Source organism: Artemia sp. Qi Xiang Cuo, chromosome 2, assembly GCF_049724085.1.
Source record: "Artemia sp. Qi Xiang Cuo chromosome 2, ASM4972408v1, whole genome shotgun sequence".
In the NCBI taxonomy this organism is placed as follows: Eukaryota; Metazoa; Arthropoda; class Branchiopoda; order Anostraca; family Artemiidae; genus Artemia; species Artemia sp. Qi Xiang Cuo.
In genome coordinates, this window is record NC_142795.1 from 61,748,476 (window position 1) to 61,768,677 (window position 20,202).

At 36.1% G+C, this 20,202-nt stretch overlaps 1 protein-coding gene and 1 pseudogene across 2 annotated transcripts in view; both read right to left on the minus strand.

Moving 5' to 3' along the window:
• Window positions 1–10,727, minus strand: part of LOC148955472 (uncharacterized) — a 255,100-nt gene extending 244,373 nt beyond the window's left edge. The window contains exon 1 of the mRNA XM_089108213.1: window positions 10,539–10,727. Coding sequence (XP_088964339.1) covers window positions 10,539–10,667 — 129 coding nt within the window. The 5' untranslated portion in view covers window positions 10,668–10,727. The remainder of the gene's footprint in view (window positions 1–10,538) is intronic.
• A 1,499-nt stretch (window positions 10,728–12,226) lies between these two features.
• LOC148955473 (kinesin-like protein KIF18A) overlaps window positions 12,227–20,202 on the minus strand; it is a 104,101-nt pseudogene continuing 96,125 nt past the window's right edge. Inside the window, exon 6 of the transcript XR_016143592.1 lies at window positions 12,227–12,444. The product of XR_016143592.1 is annotated as a kinesin-like protein KIF18A (transcript). The remainder of the gene's footprint in view (window positions 12,445–20,202) is intronic.

Genomic DNA, 20,202 nt, shown 5'->3' on the forward strand with positions numbered 1-20,202 from the left:
CTTTCAATTTCCAATCAAATGAGCCCTTTTGAAGTTTCTACGACAACGCTTTCAATAAAAACCTTATATGCCCCCAGGGGATAACTTACAACCCTCGCCCTGAGGGCTGGGGGGTTGTCATTCTCAAAGACCTAATTTCCAGAACTTTCTATTACGTTGAACAAAATGACTATCTGAAAATTTTGATTGGATGTGTTTGGGGGATTAGTGGGCGTGAGAGGGGGTTAGTTACCCTCCAATAACTTTCAACTATTAAAAGGGCACTAGCCCTCTCAATTTCCAATTGAGTGAGCCCTTTTTGAAGTTTTTACGACAACTCTATCATTAAAAACCTTATATACCCCCAGGGCATAACTTACAACCCTTGCCCTGAAGGCAGTGGGGGAGTGTCCTCCTCAAAAATATAATTTCTATCTGGAAATCCACAACACTGAACAAAAAAGCTATCTAAAAATTTTGATTGGATGTGTTTGGTGAAAAGGTAGGCGAGAGAGGAGGGCTAGTTGCCTTCAAATTCCTTTCGACTATTAAAACGGGCACTAGATCTTTTAATTTTCAATTCAATGAGCCCTTTTTCAATTTTCTACGAAAAAGATTTCAATAAAAACTTATATGCCCCCAGGGCATAACGTATACCCCTTGCCCTGAAGACTGTGGGGGGGGGGAGAGTCCGGCTCAAAGTTATGATTTCCTGAACTTTAACTGCGTGGAACAAAATAGCTATCTCAAAATTTCGATTGGATGTGTTTGGGGAAAAGGTGGGCGTGGAAGGGGTGTTAGTTGCCTTCCAATTACTTTCGACTTTTAAAAAGGGCACTAGTCATTTCAATTTCTAATTGAGTGAGCCCTTTTTGAAGTTTCTACGACAACGCATTCGATAAAAACTTTATATGCCCCCAGGACACGAATTACCACCCTTGTTCTGAGGGCTGTGAGGGGGCTGCCATCCTCAATGACCAATTTTACAGAATTTAAAACTACGTTGAATAAAATGGCTATCTAAAAATTTTGATTGGATGTGTTTGGGGAAATGCTGGGCGTGAGAGAAGGGTTAGTTGCCCTCCAATCACTTTTGACTATTAAAAGGGCAACTGGCCCTTTTAATTTCCAATCGAATGAGCCTTTTTTGAAGTTTCTACAACAATGCCTTCTATAAAAACCTTATATGCCCCCAGGGCATAACTTACAACCCTTGCCCTGAAGGCTCTCGGTGAGTGTCCTCCTCGAAAAAATAATTTCTATGTGGAAAACAACTACGCTGAACAAAATGGCTATCTCAAAATTTTGATTAGATGTGTCTGGGGGAATGATGGGCTTGGGGGGGCTACTTAACCGCCAATTAAGTTAGAGTATTAAAAAAGGCACTAGCCCGTTGAATGTCCAATCGAATGAGCCTTTTTTGAAGTTTTTACCACAACGCCGTCTATAATAACCTTATATGCCCCCACGGCATAACTTACAACCCTTTCCCTGAAGGCTGGGGGGAGTGTCATCCTCAAAAACATAATTCGTCTTTGGAGATCAACTACGCTGAAAGAAATAGCTTTCTCAAAATTTTGATTGGATGTGTTTCGGGAAATGGTGGGCGAGGAAGGGGTGTTAATTGCCTTCCAATCACTTTAGACTATTAAAAAGGGTACAAGCCACTCCAATTTCCAATTGAATGAACCCTTTTCGAAGTTTCTACGACAACTTCTTCGATACGAAGGGCCCTGCTCTGAAGGAAACGAATTTTAAATGATACATTGTGCCAACATCGTTCTTATATGCTCCCAGGGCATAACTTAAAACCCTTTCTCCGAAAGTTGTAGGTGAGTGTCCTCCTCAAAAACATATTTTATATCACGAAATCAACTACGCTGAACAAAATGGCTATCTCAAAATTTTGATTGGATGTGTTTGGGGGAATGATGGGCGCGGGGGGGGGGATAGTAGCCCTTTAATCACTTTTGACTATTTAAATGGCACTAGCCACTCTAATTTCCAATCGAATGAGCCCTTTTTGAAGTTTCTACGACAACTTCTTCGATACGAAGTGCCCGGGTATGGAGAAGAAAGAAAGAAAAAAAAATAATACATTGTGTCCACATCGTTCTTTACTTAGGCAGCGCTGAGGGCTTTGAGGGCGTTGTCATCCTCAAAAACCTAATTTACAGAAGTTTAAACTACGTTGATTAAAATGGCTATCTCAAAAATTTTACTGGATATATTTGGGGAAAAGGTGGGCGTGAGAAGGGGATTAGTTACCCTCCAATCACTTTCGACTATTAAAAAGTGCACTAGCCCTTTGAATTTCCAATCGAATGAGCCTTTTTTGAAGTTTCTACGACAACGCCTTCTATAAAACTTTATATGCCCCCAGGGCATAACTTAAAACCATTGCCCCGAGGAAGTAGGGGAGTGTCTTCCTCAAAAAACATATTTTCTTTCTGGAAATCAACTACGCTGAACAAATTGGCTGTCTCAAAATTTTGATTGGATGTGTGTGGGGGAATGTGGGCTGTGGGGTGGGGGGGAAGTTAGGTGCCCTCCAATCGCTTTCGACTATTAAAAAGGGCAGTAGCCCTTTGAATTTCCAATCGAATGAGCCTTTTTTGAAGTTTCTACGACAAGGCCTTCTATAAAATCCTTATATGCCCCCAGGGCATAACTTAAAACCCTTGCCTCGAGGGTTATGGGGGAGTATCGTCCTCAAAAAGATATTTTCTATCTGGAAATCAAATACGCTGGACAAAATGGTTATCGCAAAATTTTGATTGGATATGTTTGGGGTAATTATGGGCGTAGGGTGGGGGGGCTAGTTGCCCTCCAATCACTTTCGACTATTAAAAAGGGCAATAGCCCTTTGAATTTCCAATCGAATGAGCTTATTTTGAGGTTTCTACGACAAGGCCTTCTATAAAAACCTTATATGCCCCCAGGGCATAACTTAAAACCCTTGCCCCGAGGGTTGGGGTGGAGTGTCTTCCTCAAAAAGATATTTTCTACCTGGAAATCAACTACGCTGAACAAAATGGTTATAACAAAATTTTGATTGGAGGTGTTTGGGGGAATGATGGGCGTGGGGGAGGAGGGCTAGTTGCCCTCCAATGACTTTCGACTATTAAAAAGGGCACTGACCACTCCAATTTCCATTCGAATAAGCTCTTTTCGAAGTTTCTACGACAACTCCTTTGATACGAAGTGCCCGGGTATGGAGAAGAAAAAATAAATCATACATTGTGCCCACATCGTTCTTTACTTAGGCAGCGCTATCGCGCTGCCTATGATGTATCCAATAGATATTTTGAGACAGTACTTTTATTCAAAATAGTCCAAATATCATATAACAAGGTTTTTGAGGTTGATAAAAACCACCAGAGCCAGAGGGCGAGGCTTGTAAGTTATGCCCCATTTTTGCTCGTTTTTCTTTCTTTATGTTAAGGTTCTTATGAAAGGGATGTTTGTATAAGCTTTAGAGCTGGCTCATTTGGTTGAAATTGGAAGTTCTAGTTCCCTTTTAAGAGTCAACAGTGATGGGGTCAAGCAGCACCCCCTCCCGCCAACTACCCCTCTTAACACGAAATGTATCCGATTGAAACTGTGCGACGGCAATTTTGTTTAAAATAGTCCAAAGAACATATAACAATACCTCCAGGATTGGCACAACCCCCAGAGCCCCGGGGCAAGGGGTTTATTGCCCTGAGAGTATATAATGTTCTTATGGAATGGGTGGTCATATTAAATTCACAAGGGTCTCATTTGATTTTAAATTGGAAGTTATAGTGCTCTTTTTAAGAGTCAAAGGCATTTGAGAGAAACCTCCCTCCCCCACGCCCATCATTTACCATAACAAATATCCAAACTAAGTTTTGAGACATCATTTTTTTCAGCATTGTTGAAAGGTTTAGTAATTATGCGTAGCGATAGTTGTAGTAGCAATAGCAGCACTAGTAGCAGCATGCAAATAGCACATTTTTTTCAACATCCCCTTCAGCACACGATGAAAATTTTTCACTGAATACCATCAATCGGTCCTGAACAATTGCTGATACGTCCTCTTAACAACCTATATCGGCAAAGTGTGTTTCGAAATATTTCAATATAGTTACACCATTGCCCAAAACTTTCGCCTTAATACCCTTAGATTTATCAGTTGTAGCAGTAGCACCAGTAAATATAGTAGTAGCAGTAGGAGTACAGTTAATAGTAGCAGTCTTAACTTCAGTAGCAGTAGTAGTAGTAGCAGTAATAGCAAATAGTAGAAACATTAGTATTATGATGCAAATATTGTGTTTTGGTTAGTTCATCATCCCCCACAACAATTTTACCCACGAAACTGTTCCTAAGATATTGCTGATATGCCCTTTTGACAACCGGCATACGAATGGCAGGTTATCATCCGTACAACAGAAATATTCTCTGAAAATTTTACCATCATACCTTCATTGGTTGTGGATTTTGAGCTAGACAGAAGACACTGTGCGTATTCACTTGATGCTGCTTCTACAGTTGCTGTAAATAGCGACATTATTGGCATTAAGTTGAAACGTTTAGGAGGAGTTTCTATTAAACGAATAACCTATATGCATGCAGGTATTAAAAAGGCGTATAAGCACTATAGGGCACATAAGGACATAGGCAGCGATGCTCTATCATAGCTCGTAGTATCATGGATATTTTAAAGGAGCTAATTTGGTTGAAAATTTAAAGTTCTAGTGCCCTCTTAAGAGTCAAAAGTGATTGGTGGGCGATCAGCCCTCTCTTTTAGCTCATAATTTTCCAGACACTTCCAATCAACATTTTAAGACAGCCATTTTGTTCAGCATAGTTGAATGGTTTAGTAACTATATCCTTAGGCTTATTGGGTAGATCAACCCCCCAGAGTTATGTAATTTGCCCATTATGCTTAAAAACTAAATGTTGCTTTAAAATTAAATCAGAACACATTGCTTCTATTACTATTTCTGCTCTTCAAATTTTACTAAAACAAAAGAGTGTAAGTGTATCCAGGCTATGAAAGAGCATAGATATAATCGCTTGGGAATGGTATTAACTTTTATTTATCAGGTCTACTAGAGGATGTATATGACTAAATTAAACACCACTATTTGTGTCGTGATTTGCAAAAGAGTTTATGTTGTTAAAAATTGCTGAAAAGGTTTCTCCAGCATATAAATAGCAGGCCAAACTACTATTTTCTTTCTCCCTGAAAAAGACTATGTCACTATAAAACGAACAGAAATTAATTTAAAAAAATCTTTTTCAACAAAATAAGTTTAAAAAAGTAAAGAACTCCATTAAACCAAAAATAAACAAAAATATAATCAAATAATCTACCAAGCATACAACTACCACAAACCAGTATCAATAAATAAATGCAACCCAAAACAGACAGAAATTAAAATAAATAACAGAGGTAATCTCCCTATGCTTTCTAAACGCCAGAATATAATTTTCACTTTACTGAAAAAATTCTTTTAAATGTTTATACTTTTATAAATTTAAGAAATTGGTTTTTTTTTCTATTGTTTTTATTGTTTTTTATTGTTTTAAAAATCAAAGTTGTGAGACAAAGTCAGACTTTAGCGTAAAGAGCGAGGCGTTGAGGAGGGGACAGCCCCTTTCATATATGGAATGATTTCTGTTTGTTTTTAGTTTTAATGTCACTCCTTAATTTCAGTTAAAAAAAAACTTGTGTTTTTTATTTAATTTCTGAAAGATTTTGAGTTCATTAAGCTTTGATTTTGGCTCACCGTACACGAATAATTAAAACGAAATTCGCATATTAATTTTCCCTTTTTTGGCTAATTGGCTTTCTCAAAATTGTGTTCTGATGAAACTTACGAATTAACTTACGTAACGAATTTCTATATTCGTATGTTTTTTATTACGTATATTAGGAAGTTCGCTCCCTAGTCAATACCTCGCTCTTTGCACTAAAGTTCGAATTTTGTTCGAAAGAAAGGCCGGTTAATTAGAATAGATAGCTCTTTTGGAAGTACTAAAAAAAATTTATGCGTAAAGAGTGAGGCATTGACTAGAGGGTGAACCCTCTCATATACGTGATAATTTCTGTTCGTTTCAAATTTTAATATTGCTCCTTATTTTCAGCTGAAATAAACTTGTTTTTTTATTTAATTTTTGATCGTTTTTAAAATAATGCTGGGAAATCTGGCGCCCCCTTCATAGAAATGTCCCTTCCCCCAAGAAAATATCCTCCATGGAAAGATCCTCCCCCGTAACCCCTACTCCGACCCCCACTAGAAAAAAATTCCTCCTGAAAACGCCTGTATACTTCCCAATAACCAACACTATATGTAAACAATGGACAAAGTTTATAACTTGCAGCCCTTCCCCCGGGAAGTGTGGGGGATTAAGTCATCCTCAAAGACATTTTAATTAGATTTTCGAGTATGCTGAACAAAATGGCCATCTCAAAATTTTGATTGGGGGACTTCGGGAAAAAATGAGCGAGGGAGGGGGCCAAGTTGCCCTCCAATTTTTTTGGTCACTTAAAAAGTTAAAAAGGACACTAGAACTTTTAAATTCCGTTCTAATGAGCCCTCTCCCGATATTCTAGGACTACTGGATCGATACGATCACCCCTGGGAAAATAAAAAAAAAATAATAAAAAAAAATTAATAATAATAATAAAATAAACATGCATCCGTGATCTTTCTTATGGCAAAAAATTCAAATTCCACATTTTTGCAGACCGGAGCTTGAAACCTCTAATGGTGAGATTTTCATGAAAGTTCTATGACTTTTAGGGGTTGTTTCCCCATTTTTTCGAAAAGAAGGCAAATCTTCTTGCGTAACTTTTGATAAGTAAGACTAAACTTGATGAAACCCATATATTTGAAATCAGCATAAAAATCTGTCTCTTCTAATGTATCTTATTGGTATCAAAATTCTTTTTTTTAGAGTTTCGGTTACTATTGAGCCGGGTCGCTCCTTACTTACAGTTTGTTACCACGAACTGTTTGATTAGAAAAACCATTTACGTTGCCTTGTATTGTGCCCAAGATAGAAATATTCGGATTTATTGAAATTTGCATTGTTAAAAAGGTGAATTTGGTTTTGCAAGTGAATAGAGCAGAATCTTCTTTTTAAAGTTCAGAAAAAAGTTGTCCCTTAATAATATTCTAGTATACCTGTTTGGATCATAGGTGGCGCAATAGCGCTGCCTATGTAAAGAGGTATGTGGGTACAATGTGTTATTTTTTTCACCAAGGCACTAAGTATAGAAGGGGTTGTAGAAACTTCAAAAGGAGCTCGTTTAATGACAAATGGAAAGTTCAAAATAATCAAAATCCCAAATAGGTCCAATCAAAATTTTGAGATAGCCATCCTTTTCAGTATAATTTAAAGATCCAGTAACTATGTCTTTGGGAATGTCAACCCCCACCCCTAAACACATATACAGCCCTAGGGGCAAGGGCGGTAAGACTTGCGATTCACCCATTTTTTACATATAGACTTTGCTATTGAGGAAGGAGGGCAGGTTTGATCTCTAGTGTCCAAAAAGATGAGGAGCATTCAGGTTAGCCTTTTTGAGAAAATGTTCAGGGGAGTGTTGAAGTATATCAAAGCGCGTTATGTGCTTACGGGTTGTCCAAAGCTCGTAACTCAGGAATGACTGAGTGAATTAATTTGGATTTTTCAGGTAATGATGAGGGGGTTGATCAATTGACCAAAAACGTAATATGTTCACGCAAATACCACTACTACTACTACTACCACTACTTCTGTAGCGAGTACTATCAACGCTGACGATAAAGTTGGTGGCGATGTCCAACCATCCTGACTTATGGGAATGATATTAGACCGCAAGCTACTATCGTGAAATTTCTTGGTGTGTATCTTGACTGTTTTCTTTCTTTTAAACCCCATATAACTCATACCCGTTCCCTTGTCCTCCGCCAATCTTCAATGTTATACAGGGTTAACTTATTTCTTCCCCCAGATATTATGCTTTCTCTTTATCATGCTTTTATTTTTCCTTACCTTTCTTATTGCTGTTCTGTCTGGGGTAGTACTAATAAATCTCTTTGCTCACTTCAAAGAGCCCAAAATAGGGCAGTGAAGGCTACTTTTCTTCTTCCTCGTTTTTACCCTTCCTCTGATCTTTATAATGATACTGGAATAGCTCCGCTGGATCGTATTGTGGGTAAAAGTTACCTTTATTTAGCACATTCTGCTTTTCTAGGTAGACTCCCACCATCTCTGCAGCAGTTTTTCTTTCTGTCAGGCTCAGGTAGGTATTCTTCTTCTTTACGTAGCTCATCGCAGGTTCATTTTACCTAAGCGTTCATCGACAGCAGGTCAGAGGTCTCCTGTTTATCAATCTATTTTACTATGGAACTCCGTCCCTCCTGATGTCTCTCTATCTCTTTCTGCTAAGGCACTTTCTCGCTGGGTCTTTCCAGTATAGTATTTTCCCCCTTTTTTCTTATTTTTTTGCATTCTATCCACATTTATGTCTTTTTTTTTTTTTTTTTTTTTTTTTTTTAATTAAATATATTTAAAATAATTCTCCTATTTTATCCTATTTTCATAAATGTCTCTTATCTAATTTTTTTTTTTTTTTTTTTTTTTTTTTTTTTTTTTTTTTTTTTTTTTTTTTTTAGTGCTTTATAATAGTGTCTTATTCGTTTTGTTGGCCCTGTACAAGCTTAGCTTCTTGGGCGTGTTTAAATTTTTAAGTTTGTAATTGTATTGTTTTTTTTTAGTATTAATAAATTGATTGATTGATTGATTGATTGATGTCGAAGGGAAATTTGAACTAAATCAAAATATACTCGTACTATAGGTGTACAGCCTGTCAAAAGGGCGTATATGCAATACAGATTTTAATACTACAGCTACTAATGTTCTAACTACTACTAGTACAACACACTACTGCTACTACTGACAACCCCATGCCTTTTGAAGACCAGAACATAATTTTCTCTTTACTAAAAACAAAATACATTTTAAAGATTTTCACTTTTTTAACTTTGATAAATCCAAAATTATTATAAGACTTTAATTAAATTGTCATTCCACATTCATTTGTGTTTTTTTTTCGGTAATCTTGTTTATGATGATGTTTTCTTTTCGATATTATGAGAAATAGAAACATTTAGCTCGAAATAAGGATTGTTTTCAGTAAAGTGTAATTTTGTTCTGGTCTTCAGAAGGCATAAGGGGAGGGGGCATCAACCCTAATCGTCTTAGTTTCTACTCGTTTTGAGTTTGAATCGGTTATTTATTGTAATATCTGTTTGTTATGGGTTTCATTTATTTATTGTTGGGGATTTGTGGTAGTTTTACCCTTGAAAAGTTATTTGACTTTATTTATGCTCATTTTTGGTTTAATTTAGCTCTTTACTTCTCTTTGAAAAACTTATTTTGTGGAAAGATTTTTTGAAATTTGTAACATTAAAAATTAGCTCAAAGGAAGTATCATTTTAGTAAATTGACAGCTTCGGGAGTTTCCTGTCGTACTACCCGGCTTGTTTGAAAATCTTTCTGATACATGATACATATTGATTATGCTGTATATATATTACCGTGAAAGACCAAAGTATGGTAAATGTCGACGTTTACAGGTGAAAGTCCAAAATAAGGATATTTAATATATATTTCGGACATACACTACGCGACTGTGTGATTTTGACCAGTCAGCTCTGTCAGTCTTATTCAAGGTTTGATGGTGACAGGTTAGGTTATAAATCTCAGAAATGGGTAGGAAATTAGGTTAGAATATCAGAAATATAGACCTTAGAAATGCTCAAGATTCATTATTAGTGCCTGGTGTATGTCAACAAACACATAGTCGCTTGGTGTATGTCCCAAATATTTGTTAGATATCTTGTTTTGGACTTTCACCGGTGAATGTGGATATTCACCAGATTTCGGCCTTTCACCGTAACACATACATTGCATAGACATCGATTTGCTTAAGAATAAGTAAGGGTTTATAGGTTTTATTTATTTTAAAATAGCCACTCGTTCGCTTTTCAAACTGTTGACGTATTTCAAGATGCTTAAATTAATTTATACCAAATTTGCTTTGGTTATTCCCCGTGCTGCAGGGAAGATTCACTAAAAGGCCCTTTGTCACTGAAAAGGTCAGCTAACACTGAGACTTGCACAATGATTATTATGATTATTATTATTATTATATTGATCATTATTTGGATGCTTACACGTGGCTTTATTTTCTTAGCTCTATCGGCACATTTCAAGGTTTTATATATCTATTCTACCTGGGTGGAAGAGACACTCGTTTTTTCTAGCATTTATGCGCATGAATTATTTCTATTATAAATTTTCTATTAAAATTGTTTCTTAATAATTACAGTTGCTTTTATCTTCTTTGCTCTATCGACATATTCTAACTAAGGTCTATCCAAAATTTTAACTCGGTCCTCCAGGGCTTGTGATAGCGATTCTTAAAAATAAATATCATAATTCCTCTCAGTTAGCATCTTTCATGTCTGTCAGGTGTAGAAAATGCAACCAACAAAAAGACGCACTTCTACAAAACTGAAAACAAAAACTATACTCACTTTACACGTTTCTATGTCTTCTTTAGTTATCAGTTCTTTTTCCTCTTTTGGCACAATTTTAGTTGGATTCACCTCACCAGATTCATACTTTTTAATCTTTAGAATGAGCTCTTCATTAACGGCTCTCATAGATGCCACTTTTTCCTCAAGTTGAGATATTTTGATGTCAGCTGGTGACAGAAGTTTTTTTACGAGCTAAATGGAAAAAAAAAAAGAGTTATTAGACATTTTCTTCAGCTATGTTTGAAACATATAACTCCTTCAATTTATTTATCTCTAAGATATCTTTGAGGGATTAGGCTATTTTGAGATACCGAATTTTGGACAAACAACTTGATTTACCATATCTTCGATTTCGAACCAGATCTTACGAGCCGAAATTTGTATGTATAATTGTTTTCATTTTTTTTAACAGAATACATTAGTTAGTCGGACAGATGAAATATCAACATTATATTTTTCTTATGTGAATTCCTCTGGTCTTAGACACGATTTCTTATTTTTTGCTCTTTTTTTTTGAATTTTGAAGTTTGCCTTGCCCGTTTTACTGCATGAAACTTGAGGATTTCTGAGCGTCCCAAGATCTGTCACTAGGTTCTTTTATTTAATTGATCCTTCTTTGGATGTCCATCATTTTCCAATTTTTTGAAAGATTTTCAAGTCTATTATGTTGACTCAACGGTGCCACAAAACGACCTGTTGGCACTCGTGAGCTACAATACAACTGGGGAAAAAAAACTTTCGACCTGCGTTAATTGCAATCCCACTAACATAAGTTTATTTTGGTCTGTTTAATTTGCAGCTTTCAGTTCAGTTGAACATTCGTTTGATTTTTTATTTAAACATCATAATTTTGTTTGGCTATTTCAGTTGTACTTTAGGCACTTTCTAACTTTCTAAAAGCTTTTCTAGTTACTAATGTTTGTTCTAATTACTATCATAAATTCTAGGTAAAAACGGGCATTTATAATACTATGCATGGTAAACCGCGGAATTTTAAGCGAACTTCCTTCGTCTTTTCTTTGTGTCCAGAATACACCTTAGAAGAAAAAAGAATCAGACACACGCACATTCAGACTTCGTGAAATCACAATCTTCTCGGGTTTTCCAATGTAATTTTATCAGCGCTTGTAGTCTAGTAACATAAAGTCTTCAAAAAGTTTGTTTTATAAAAGGGAAAAGTTGCGTTATTTTTAGAATCTTGACCGTTTATGAAAAAAAGGCTTTACATTGCTCAAATATCAAGATAGATTTAATTGTAAACACAAATAAAAAAATTTTCCATTAGCCAGATTCACTTTTTATTCTTGAAATTATGCTCAATACCCCTCCCTCTTTCCCTGGTGCGGTCACGGGTTCTAGTATTTGCAAAACCTAAAAATAATCTCTATGACGTATTGACGATAGTATCCACTACTGTGACTATGGAGATAAAGCGCAGTGCACATGTTCCAAAATGTTGGTCTATTTTCTTTTTCTTTCTGTTGACGTAATCAGTAACGGAGACACCGTTAATGATTTCAGTAAACTCCCCAATTTTCAAAGAGCTGTGAAAAAGTCTTTAAGAAAATGTCCGTTCCAGATGTTGAAGTTAAATCACTGCTTTTAAGTACATCCACCCAATTTTATTTGTTATTTTATATCGTCTACGCTCATGTATTATTTCTGCTATAAATGTTCTATCAAAATTAGCTGTGCATAATTACAGTTGCCTTTATCTTCTTCGCTCTGTCGGCATATTTCAACGTGTTATACGTGTCTTCAAACTGGTTGGACGGGGACGATACGGCAGCGATCATTACGGTGTTGCAGTTTCCACCAATGCTATCTTTCAGAATTCAAGTTAACTTCGAGTCTCAGAATGGGATATGCGTCTTTCCTTCGGCCAAACCACTAATGCAATTTCCTATAATGAAGATTGAAGAGAATCAAAAACATAATGGGATAGCAACAGAGCCCTACTCAATAGATGTGCTGTTTCTCCCAGCCACTGTATCATCCATATACACGGGAGTTTTTATGGTGTGTGGACGGGGAAGAGGGGAGGAGGAGAGAACGTCAAAAACCTCATAGTAGGCATATTAAACAAATAATATAGGAACATATACGAAAAACCTAATTTAGGTTTATTTGGTGTAGGGAAGAAAAATAGCAATGGTAATACACTTTCTGTAATTTTACAGGCACATTTTTCTCGTTTATTGTTTTTAAGATTATTGTCCCACTTTAGCATTTTCTTCTTTAAATTAAACTGAGTGTCGTGACAGTACAATCACAAGTCTACCCTTCAACCTACATTGAAATTAACATAATCAGACATTCAGTATAGTTTTTTTTTTCAGAATTAACAGAAGGAAGTCGATACGTTAAAGAACGCCCGGGAACCGAGGGAGGAAAAATCAACGGATATTTTTATGATATTACCTAGTTAGATGTAGTATTTATAAAATTTCATGTTTTAAATCTAACATATTCAAATATATGTTACTTATAAAATTTCATGTTTTAAATCTAACATATTCAAATTTAACATATTTGAAATTTCAAGGTGCAAGAAATGGCTAAATAAATCAGCCCGCAAAAGTTAGGAATAAATGAAGATCAAGAGATGATCTTAGGTAGAAAGAAAATTTTTAAAATGAATGGCTTCATTTAACAAGGGAGCAGTTTTAGTAAGAAAGGTGGATCCAGTGACGATGAAAAAGTGGAATACCCCAGGCGTGTGTGTGAGGGGGGGGGGGGTTACATGCTTGTAAGAAAATTGGAATATAATGTATAAAACAACAAATAGAACTAACATTAGGATGCTAGAGGCCAGAGTGAAGACAGAGATCAAATATGACTTTGGAACGTGAGCTCTTCAAGAGGTTGAAGAAAATATGCTAGGTGTTTTCCATAAAAATTGTCTAACGATAGTTTCAGATACAAATTTGTGTACGGTATATAGAAAAAATAAGCTGAATAAAAAATGTGACTGAATCCCACTGTGTAGTCTATACTGAAGAAAAGTTTAAGATATTCATGTCACGCTTTATAGATGACATGATTAGTTTACAAAAATCGCGTCTTTTGGCAACCCAACTGTAACCATACGAAAAGCAGGACATCCTTGAATTAGGTTAGGGCATCTAAAGGAATTTGCATAAGAATGAAAGCAGGATAAAGTGTTTAATAAGAGTAAAAAGCTCTGAATAGAGTGGGAGCGTGGGGAGAGGATGAGTGTTCACAGCTGTGTTGGCCTCAGGTGGCTTTGTGCAACGATGAGCTGTCAACAGTAGTAAAAGCAATAGATATCAAGTTTGGGAACGTGCTAGGTAATGTATTTTTCAATATATTTTTAGTTTTTGTCCATTTACCTGATTGCCACAACTTTAAAATACTGAACAACCACCTTGAAGCTTGTGAAAACAGACTTTGCAATATAGGCAATATAGGTAACTTTCAAAACTTCATGCAGTCTTTTTTCGTCTCTAGAATTTTTTTTATATTTTTTCTTCAGTTTTTAACCCTACCAACAGCGATTGTTTTATCTATAACTGACTTAGGCCTACTCGTCACGTATTGCTGCAATCTAAAAAGAAAGGATATTCAAGGATAATTTCCCAAGGATGATTCCACCAGCAAAATCCCCCAGCCTTTCCCAAAACCCCCGCTGCATTAATAAAAATGTTATTTTTAAATATAACAGTATTTGAAAAACTCTCCCTGGAAAATCCCCCCTCCCTCGGTGGACCCTTCTCCTCCCAAAAAATTTCTTGCTCATGGAAAATTCTGGGGTGAATTTTCACCATTATTGAATTGTTTAGAGTAGTGGTTCTCAAACTTATTTAGACATGTACCCCTTTTACCCCACAAAACCTTTTAGGTACCCCATCTCAGTTACCAATACTAGGTAAAGTAGAGCTAAAATATAAATGAAATTGTCAGTCCTACAGTTAAAGGGTTGTTGGTTTTTGGATTTGTTAGTCGGTTTGTCGGTCAGTCGCGTACCCCCCCACAGTTTGAGAACCACTGGTCTAGATGATCTTTCCGTGGGAGGAATTAAAGTTTGGCTTTTTGTCCCATTTCTTTAAGAACGACCCCTGAAACACAAGGGTCGTATAATTAGAACAATAGGAAGTTTTTTAAAAGTACTAAACAAAACTTTAGCGTGAAGAGCGAGCTATTGAGGAGGGGGCAAGCCGCCTCATATACATAACAATTTCTGTTAGTTTTGAGTTGTAATGTTACTCCCAACTTTCAGTCGAAAGAAACTTTTTTTTAAATACAAATAACAAGGAGTTGAACACTAAGTCAAAACCAAGCAAACTTAAATATACACAACTCCTGATTCTAAAAATGCAACAGTTTAAGTTAAGAAAGTTTTCAAAAAGTCATTAAACCCTGTTCACGAAAAAGTACGCCTTTCTTCGTTCTTTTTATTTGTTCGGCTGCTCAATTTTTCAGGGGGGATTTTTCGAGAGAAATTCTCCAAGGTACAAGAATTTCAAATATGGGGAAATTTTTCACAGGGGAACGTTTTTGGAGACGGGGGGGGGGGGCATTTTCCGCAGGAGAAAGTTTCCATGGATTTGAAAAATTTACCGGGGATTTTTTTGGGGGGTGGGGTGGGAAGAGGAATAAGCCAGACCCTCAAAAACACGTTCACATAAATCGATGAGCTCACCGTCTTTACTAATACTACTACCTAAGGAAAGGTAGTGGTTCACTTGATCGATCTTCTCTTTACCCAACATCATCTCTTTTACTACTACTACTGCTACTCCTAATACCTCACCGCAGCATCAAGTCGCCTGAGGCCAACACAGCTACACACGCTCCTCCTCCATCCTAATCTATTCAAAGCCTCCCTCTTTACAACCTCCCAGGAAGTTCCCATTTCCTTAAATCTTTCTTTATGACATCCTCCCAAACCAACCAGGAACGACCTGCTTTGCATTTAGCCCTAGACGGAAAAGGGTAATCTTCGGCAATCTGTCATCCTTCATCCGCAGAACATATCCAAGCCATCTCAACCATTCTCTCATCATAGCCCTAGAAAACGGGATCGAACCACTTCTCACCTCCTCAATTCTTATTTAATGCTTTCTAGACTTTCCTTACATTCCACTTATTTTCCATATGATCTATGACAAAGATATGCATTGTACAAGCCCCTCCTCCTTTTTATTAAACTTGGTATTTTCCCTAATGTTCCTATCTGCGACTTTTACAAGCTATTTTCCTAGAATTGTCAAATTTACGATTCTCCAGTTTAGTATTCAACTGTTCCTGGAAAGTTTCTCTCAAATTCTCAACCTTGAGTCTACCAACGTCATAACTTTTTGGAACATAATAACCCTTCCTAGATTTCAGCTTTAGATTAACCCTACAGATTACTAGATGATCTGTACTTTTAAAATCAGTACCAGCACTCCTATATACCCCAGTATCTTGTATCAATCCAGTCAGTTTTTGATTTACAATAAAACAGTAAATAAGGTTAGCCGTCTTACCATCTTACCGTCTCACCATAATGTAAATACTATTTTAGCTTGTGGGCCACTTTATGACTAAATACCGTATTGGTTATAACTAGATTGCCGTACCTACAAAATTGAAGCCGTCTATAAGTGTTACTATAATTTTTTCCCATAGGCTACCAAATTTACTTAGACTAGGATTCCGTCTATCCCTATTTCTACCAACGTGGGCCTTAAAACCTCCTAAAAAACACCATATTTTTACCTGGGATCCTGTCTATTTTTTTTCCGTAGCGTAAGTAAATTTCTCAGATTCGCTGCTATCTCCCTCAGTTGGTTCTACAACAACATATACCACTATGATTGATGCTCGGTCCTTTTTAGTCGTAAAATGGCGAATACCATTCCATTTTTAATACCTTCCCAGCTAAAACGAGACTTGGGAGCTTCCTTATTCCTCATGAGCCCTACTCCCTACCTATGCGTTAAATGATTTCTATATCACATTATTCCATTTTTCTACCCCTGGGATATAAGTTTCTGAAACTCCTAACAAGTCCAGTTCGAAGTTTCTGAATTCTTCAGTCAAAATGTCAATATGACAGTTTTTTTTTACAGTTGTAACATTCCAAGTTGCAATTATGATAATTTTTAAATCATTAAATTATTATGGCCACAGGAAAAGCATTGCTCCCATAACCTGTACAAGAGGGGACTAATACATTCTCTCAAGTTTACGTGAAGCACTTCAGATGGCTTAGAGCCGGAGAGCTAGAAGTCCATGGGATCTTCAGTACTGATTGGCGACTTTGTGCAATCCCGGGCCTATCTTAGTCACAACATAGTTTTTCAAACTTGACGATGCTCTTATATCAACAAAAGTCTAAATCCTACACAAAGGGAAGGTGTCATAACATCTAACCATCAGGAGCACTAACGTCATTTTCAAACAGTTCGTGGTAACGAACTTTAAGTAAGGAGCGACCAAGCTCAATGGTAACCGAAACTCTAAAAAACGGAATTTTGATACCAATAGATACATCAAAAGAATCAGATTTTAATGCTGATTTCCAATATATAAGTTTTATCAAGTTTAATCTTACCCATCAAAAGTTACAAACCTGAGAAAATTTAGCTTATTTTAGAAAAAAGGGGGAAAGACCCCCTAAAAGTTTTAGAACCTTAATGAAAATCACACCATCAATTTTAGCATATAAGAGAACTCTACTGTAGAGGCTTCAAGCGTCTATCTACAAAAATGTGGAATTTTGCATTTTTTGCCAGAAGAAAGATCACGGATGCGTGTTTATTTGTTTGTTTTTTTCCCAGGGGTGATCGTATCGACCCAGTGGTCCTAGAATATTGCAGGAGGGCGCATTGGAACGTAAATTAAAAGTTTTAGTGCCCTTTTTTACGTGACCAAAAAATGGAGGGCAACTAGGCCCCCCACGCTCATTTTTTCCCCAAAGTCACCCGATCAAAATTTTGAGATAGCTATTTTGTTCAGCATGGTCGAAAAGATGATAACTATGTCTTTTAGGATGAGTTAATCCCCTGAAGTCCCCGGGGGGAGGGCTGAAAGTTATGAACTTTACCCAATGTTAACATATAGCATTTGTTATTGGGAAGTATACACACGTTTTCAGGGGGTATTTTTTCTGGTAGGTGGGGGGGTCGGGGGTTATATGGGAGGATCTTTTCATGAAGGAAGTTTTCATGGGGGAAGGGACATTGCTATGAAGGGGGCGCCGGATTTCCCATCATTATTAAAGAAAAAGATCAGATGTGGTGATGCTTTCTAATTAAGTCAATTTGGAATTTAGTAAAAACATTAAGACGCAAATACAAAAGCTTAGTAATACCACTTTTTATTAAGATAAGGAACATATCCTGGCAAATTTATGTTTAACGGGAAATTGAGAAATTACAACTTCCTAGCTATGTGCGTGGGTTGGACCCCGGAAGGTGTGGCTGATAAAATGTATAAAAGATACATTTTATGGGAAGGGGCAGACTGATACTAAGTTTATGCTGGACTGACCTCTGGTCCGTTGATTTAGAAATACCTTGGAATATTGTCAGATAATTGTAAGTGTCTAAGTATCTTATTATAGATTATTGTAGTTTTCTGATACTTGTGGTCTACCTGGGACAACCAGTCCCAGCAGAATATATATATCTATTAATAAATCCTGTACTAGTGTATGTTAACTGAATAAAAGTATTGTATTATAGCCAACCTCTCTAAAATCTGCATTTAGTCTCTCGTATATACCCAGCGGGTACGCCTCATTAGTACGGTCATAGCCTAAGGAACGCGACCAAAGTCTGATTACCTTAGGGCCATAGTTTAGTTCCCCTATAAAGGGAGAATAAAGGCATCTACTACAACATCACCTAAATACCATAAAAACAACATTACCACACAGAAATTAAATAAAAAAAAAACAAGTTTTTAAACTGAAAGTAAGGAGCAACATCAAAACTTAAAAGGAACAGAAAATATTACGTATATGATTGGGTTCACCCCCTAGTCAATCCTCGCTCTTTAAGCTAAAGATTTTTTAGTACTTTCATAAGAGCTATTTATTCTAGTTAACGGCCTTTGTGATTAAGGGGTCATTTTTAAAGAATTGGAACAAAATTCGAATTTTCGCTTAAAGAGCAAGGTATTGACTAAGGGGCCGAACCCGCTAGTATACGTATTAAAAATCAATGAATATAGAAGTTAGTTACGTAAGTTAATTCGTAAGCTACGTATATTTATTACTAATAAAAAGTTCGTAAATGAAATTAAACAAGTTTCGAGAAAGCCATTTAACCAAATAAAAGTAAAATTAATATGCAAATTTTGTTTTAATTATTCATGTACGGTAAGCCAAAATCAAAACCCGCATTAATTCAAAAACGTTCAAAAATTAAATAAGAAAAACAAGTTTTTTAACTGAAAGTAAGAAATGACGTTAAAACTTAAAACGAACAAAAATTATTCCGTATACGAAAGGGGCTGTCCCCTCCTATAAGCCTCCCTCTTTACGCTTAAGTTTGAATTTCTCACAACTATATTTTTTTAAACAATAAAAACTTTAGCGTAAAGAGCGAGGCGTTGAGGAGGAGACAGCTCCTTTCATATACGGAATAATTTCTGTTTGTTCTAAGTTTTAACGTTGTTCCTTACTTTCAGTTAAAAAAAACTTGTTTTTTTATGTAATCGTCTAAAAAATCCGTCAGAACCACTAACCGTCATAACATCTAAAATTCTTAAACTTTGGTTTTTTGAGGTTTTGGGGGGGGGGGAATTTACCTAGGTTAGGTTAGGTTACGTATTTAATATATGCTATGCTTTGACCCCGCCCTCTGATGTACAAATATATAGCCGAAATTTGTTTCTAAACTATTATATACTTATAACTATTACTATACTTATTACTATAAACTTATAATTCTTTTTAGATGTTATGACGGTTAATGGTTCTGACGGATTTTCCTTTTAGATGATCTGACGTTTAGTGCCTGTGACGGTTAGTCGAAATGGTAGCATCCCCTGTACAAGCAATCAAGCCTATTAACTCTGAATCGTTATATATTTATGCCTGCAAATATTATACTACAATGGGGAGGCAGTCCAAAATAGATAACTTAGCTAAGAAGAGGCTCGAATTGTAAAACGGAGGGTGAAATATAGAATTCTTTTTACAGTTTAATTCTGTTTTAAGCAATTTCATCCTGTAATAAGGACATTTAATAGTCATTCAATATACAAAATGTCCTAAAACAACTTATCAAGAATTCTAAGTCTTTTATTTTGTTTTCGAAGATCTGTATAAAAAAAGGAAGGAAAAATTATCACAGTTTAGACAATTTATAAGTTTTCAATTCAGTTAAAGGGTACTTGACAAAGAGAATGGAAAGCTGATAAGAGGAAAAATTCAAGTTCATTAGTGAAAAAAAAAATCATTTTCAACAAAATCATGAAATTTGTATGTTTTACATGTGGGTTTCATCAATCTTTAAGTATGTCCTTCATACAAGCATAGTTCAAACAAAATATCCGTTCTGCTTAAACTAAATCTCTAGTTGAAATCCATATTTTAATAAATTGAAGCTGAGTTTGTTTAAAATTTTTCTAATTTTTGTGATGCTGTACTGTCAGAGGCATTGGTCCCCGTTAAATGCACAGCGCAAAAATTCCTCTTATCGGT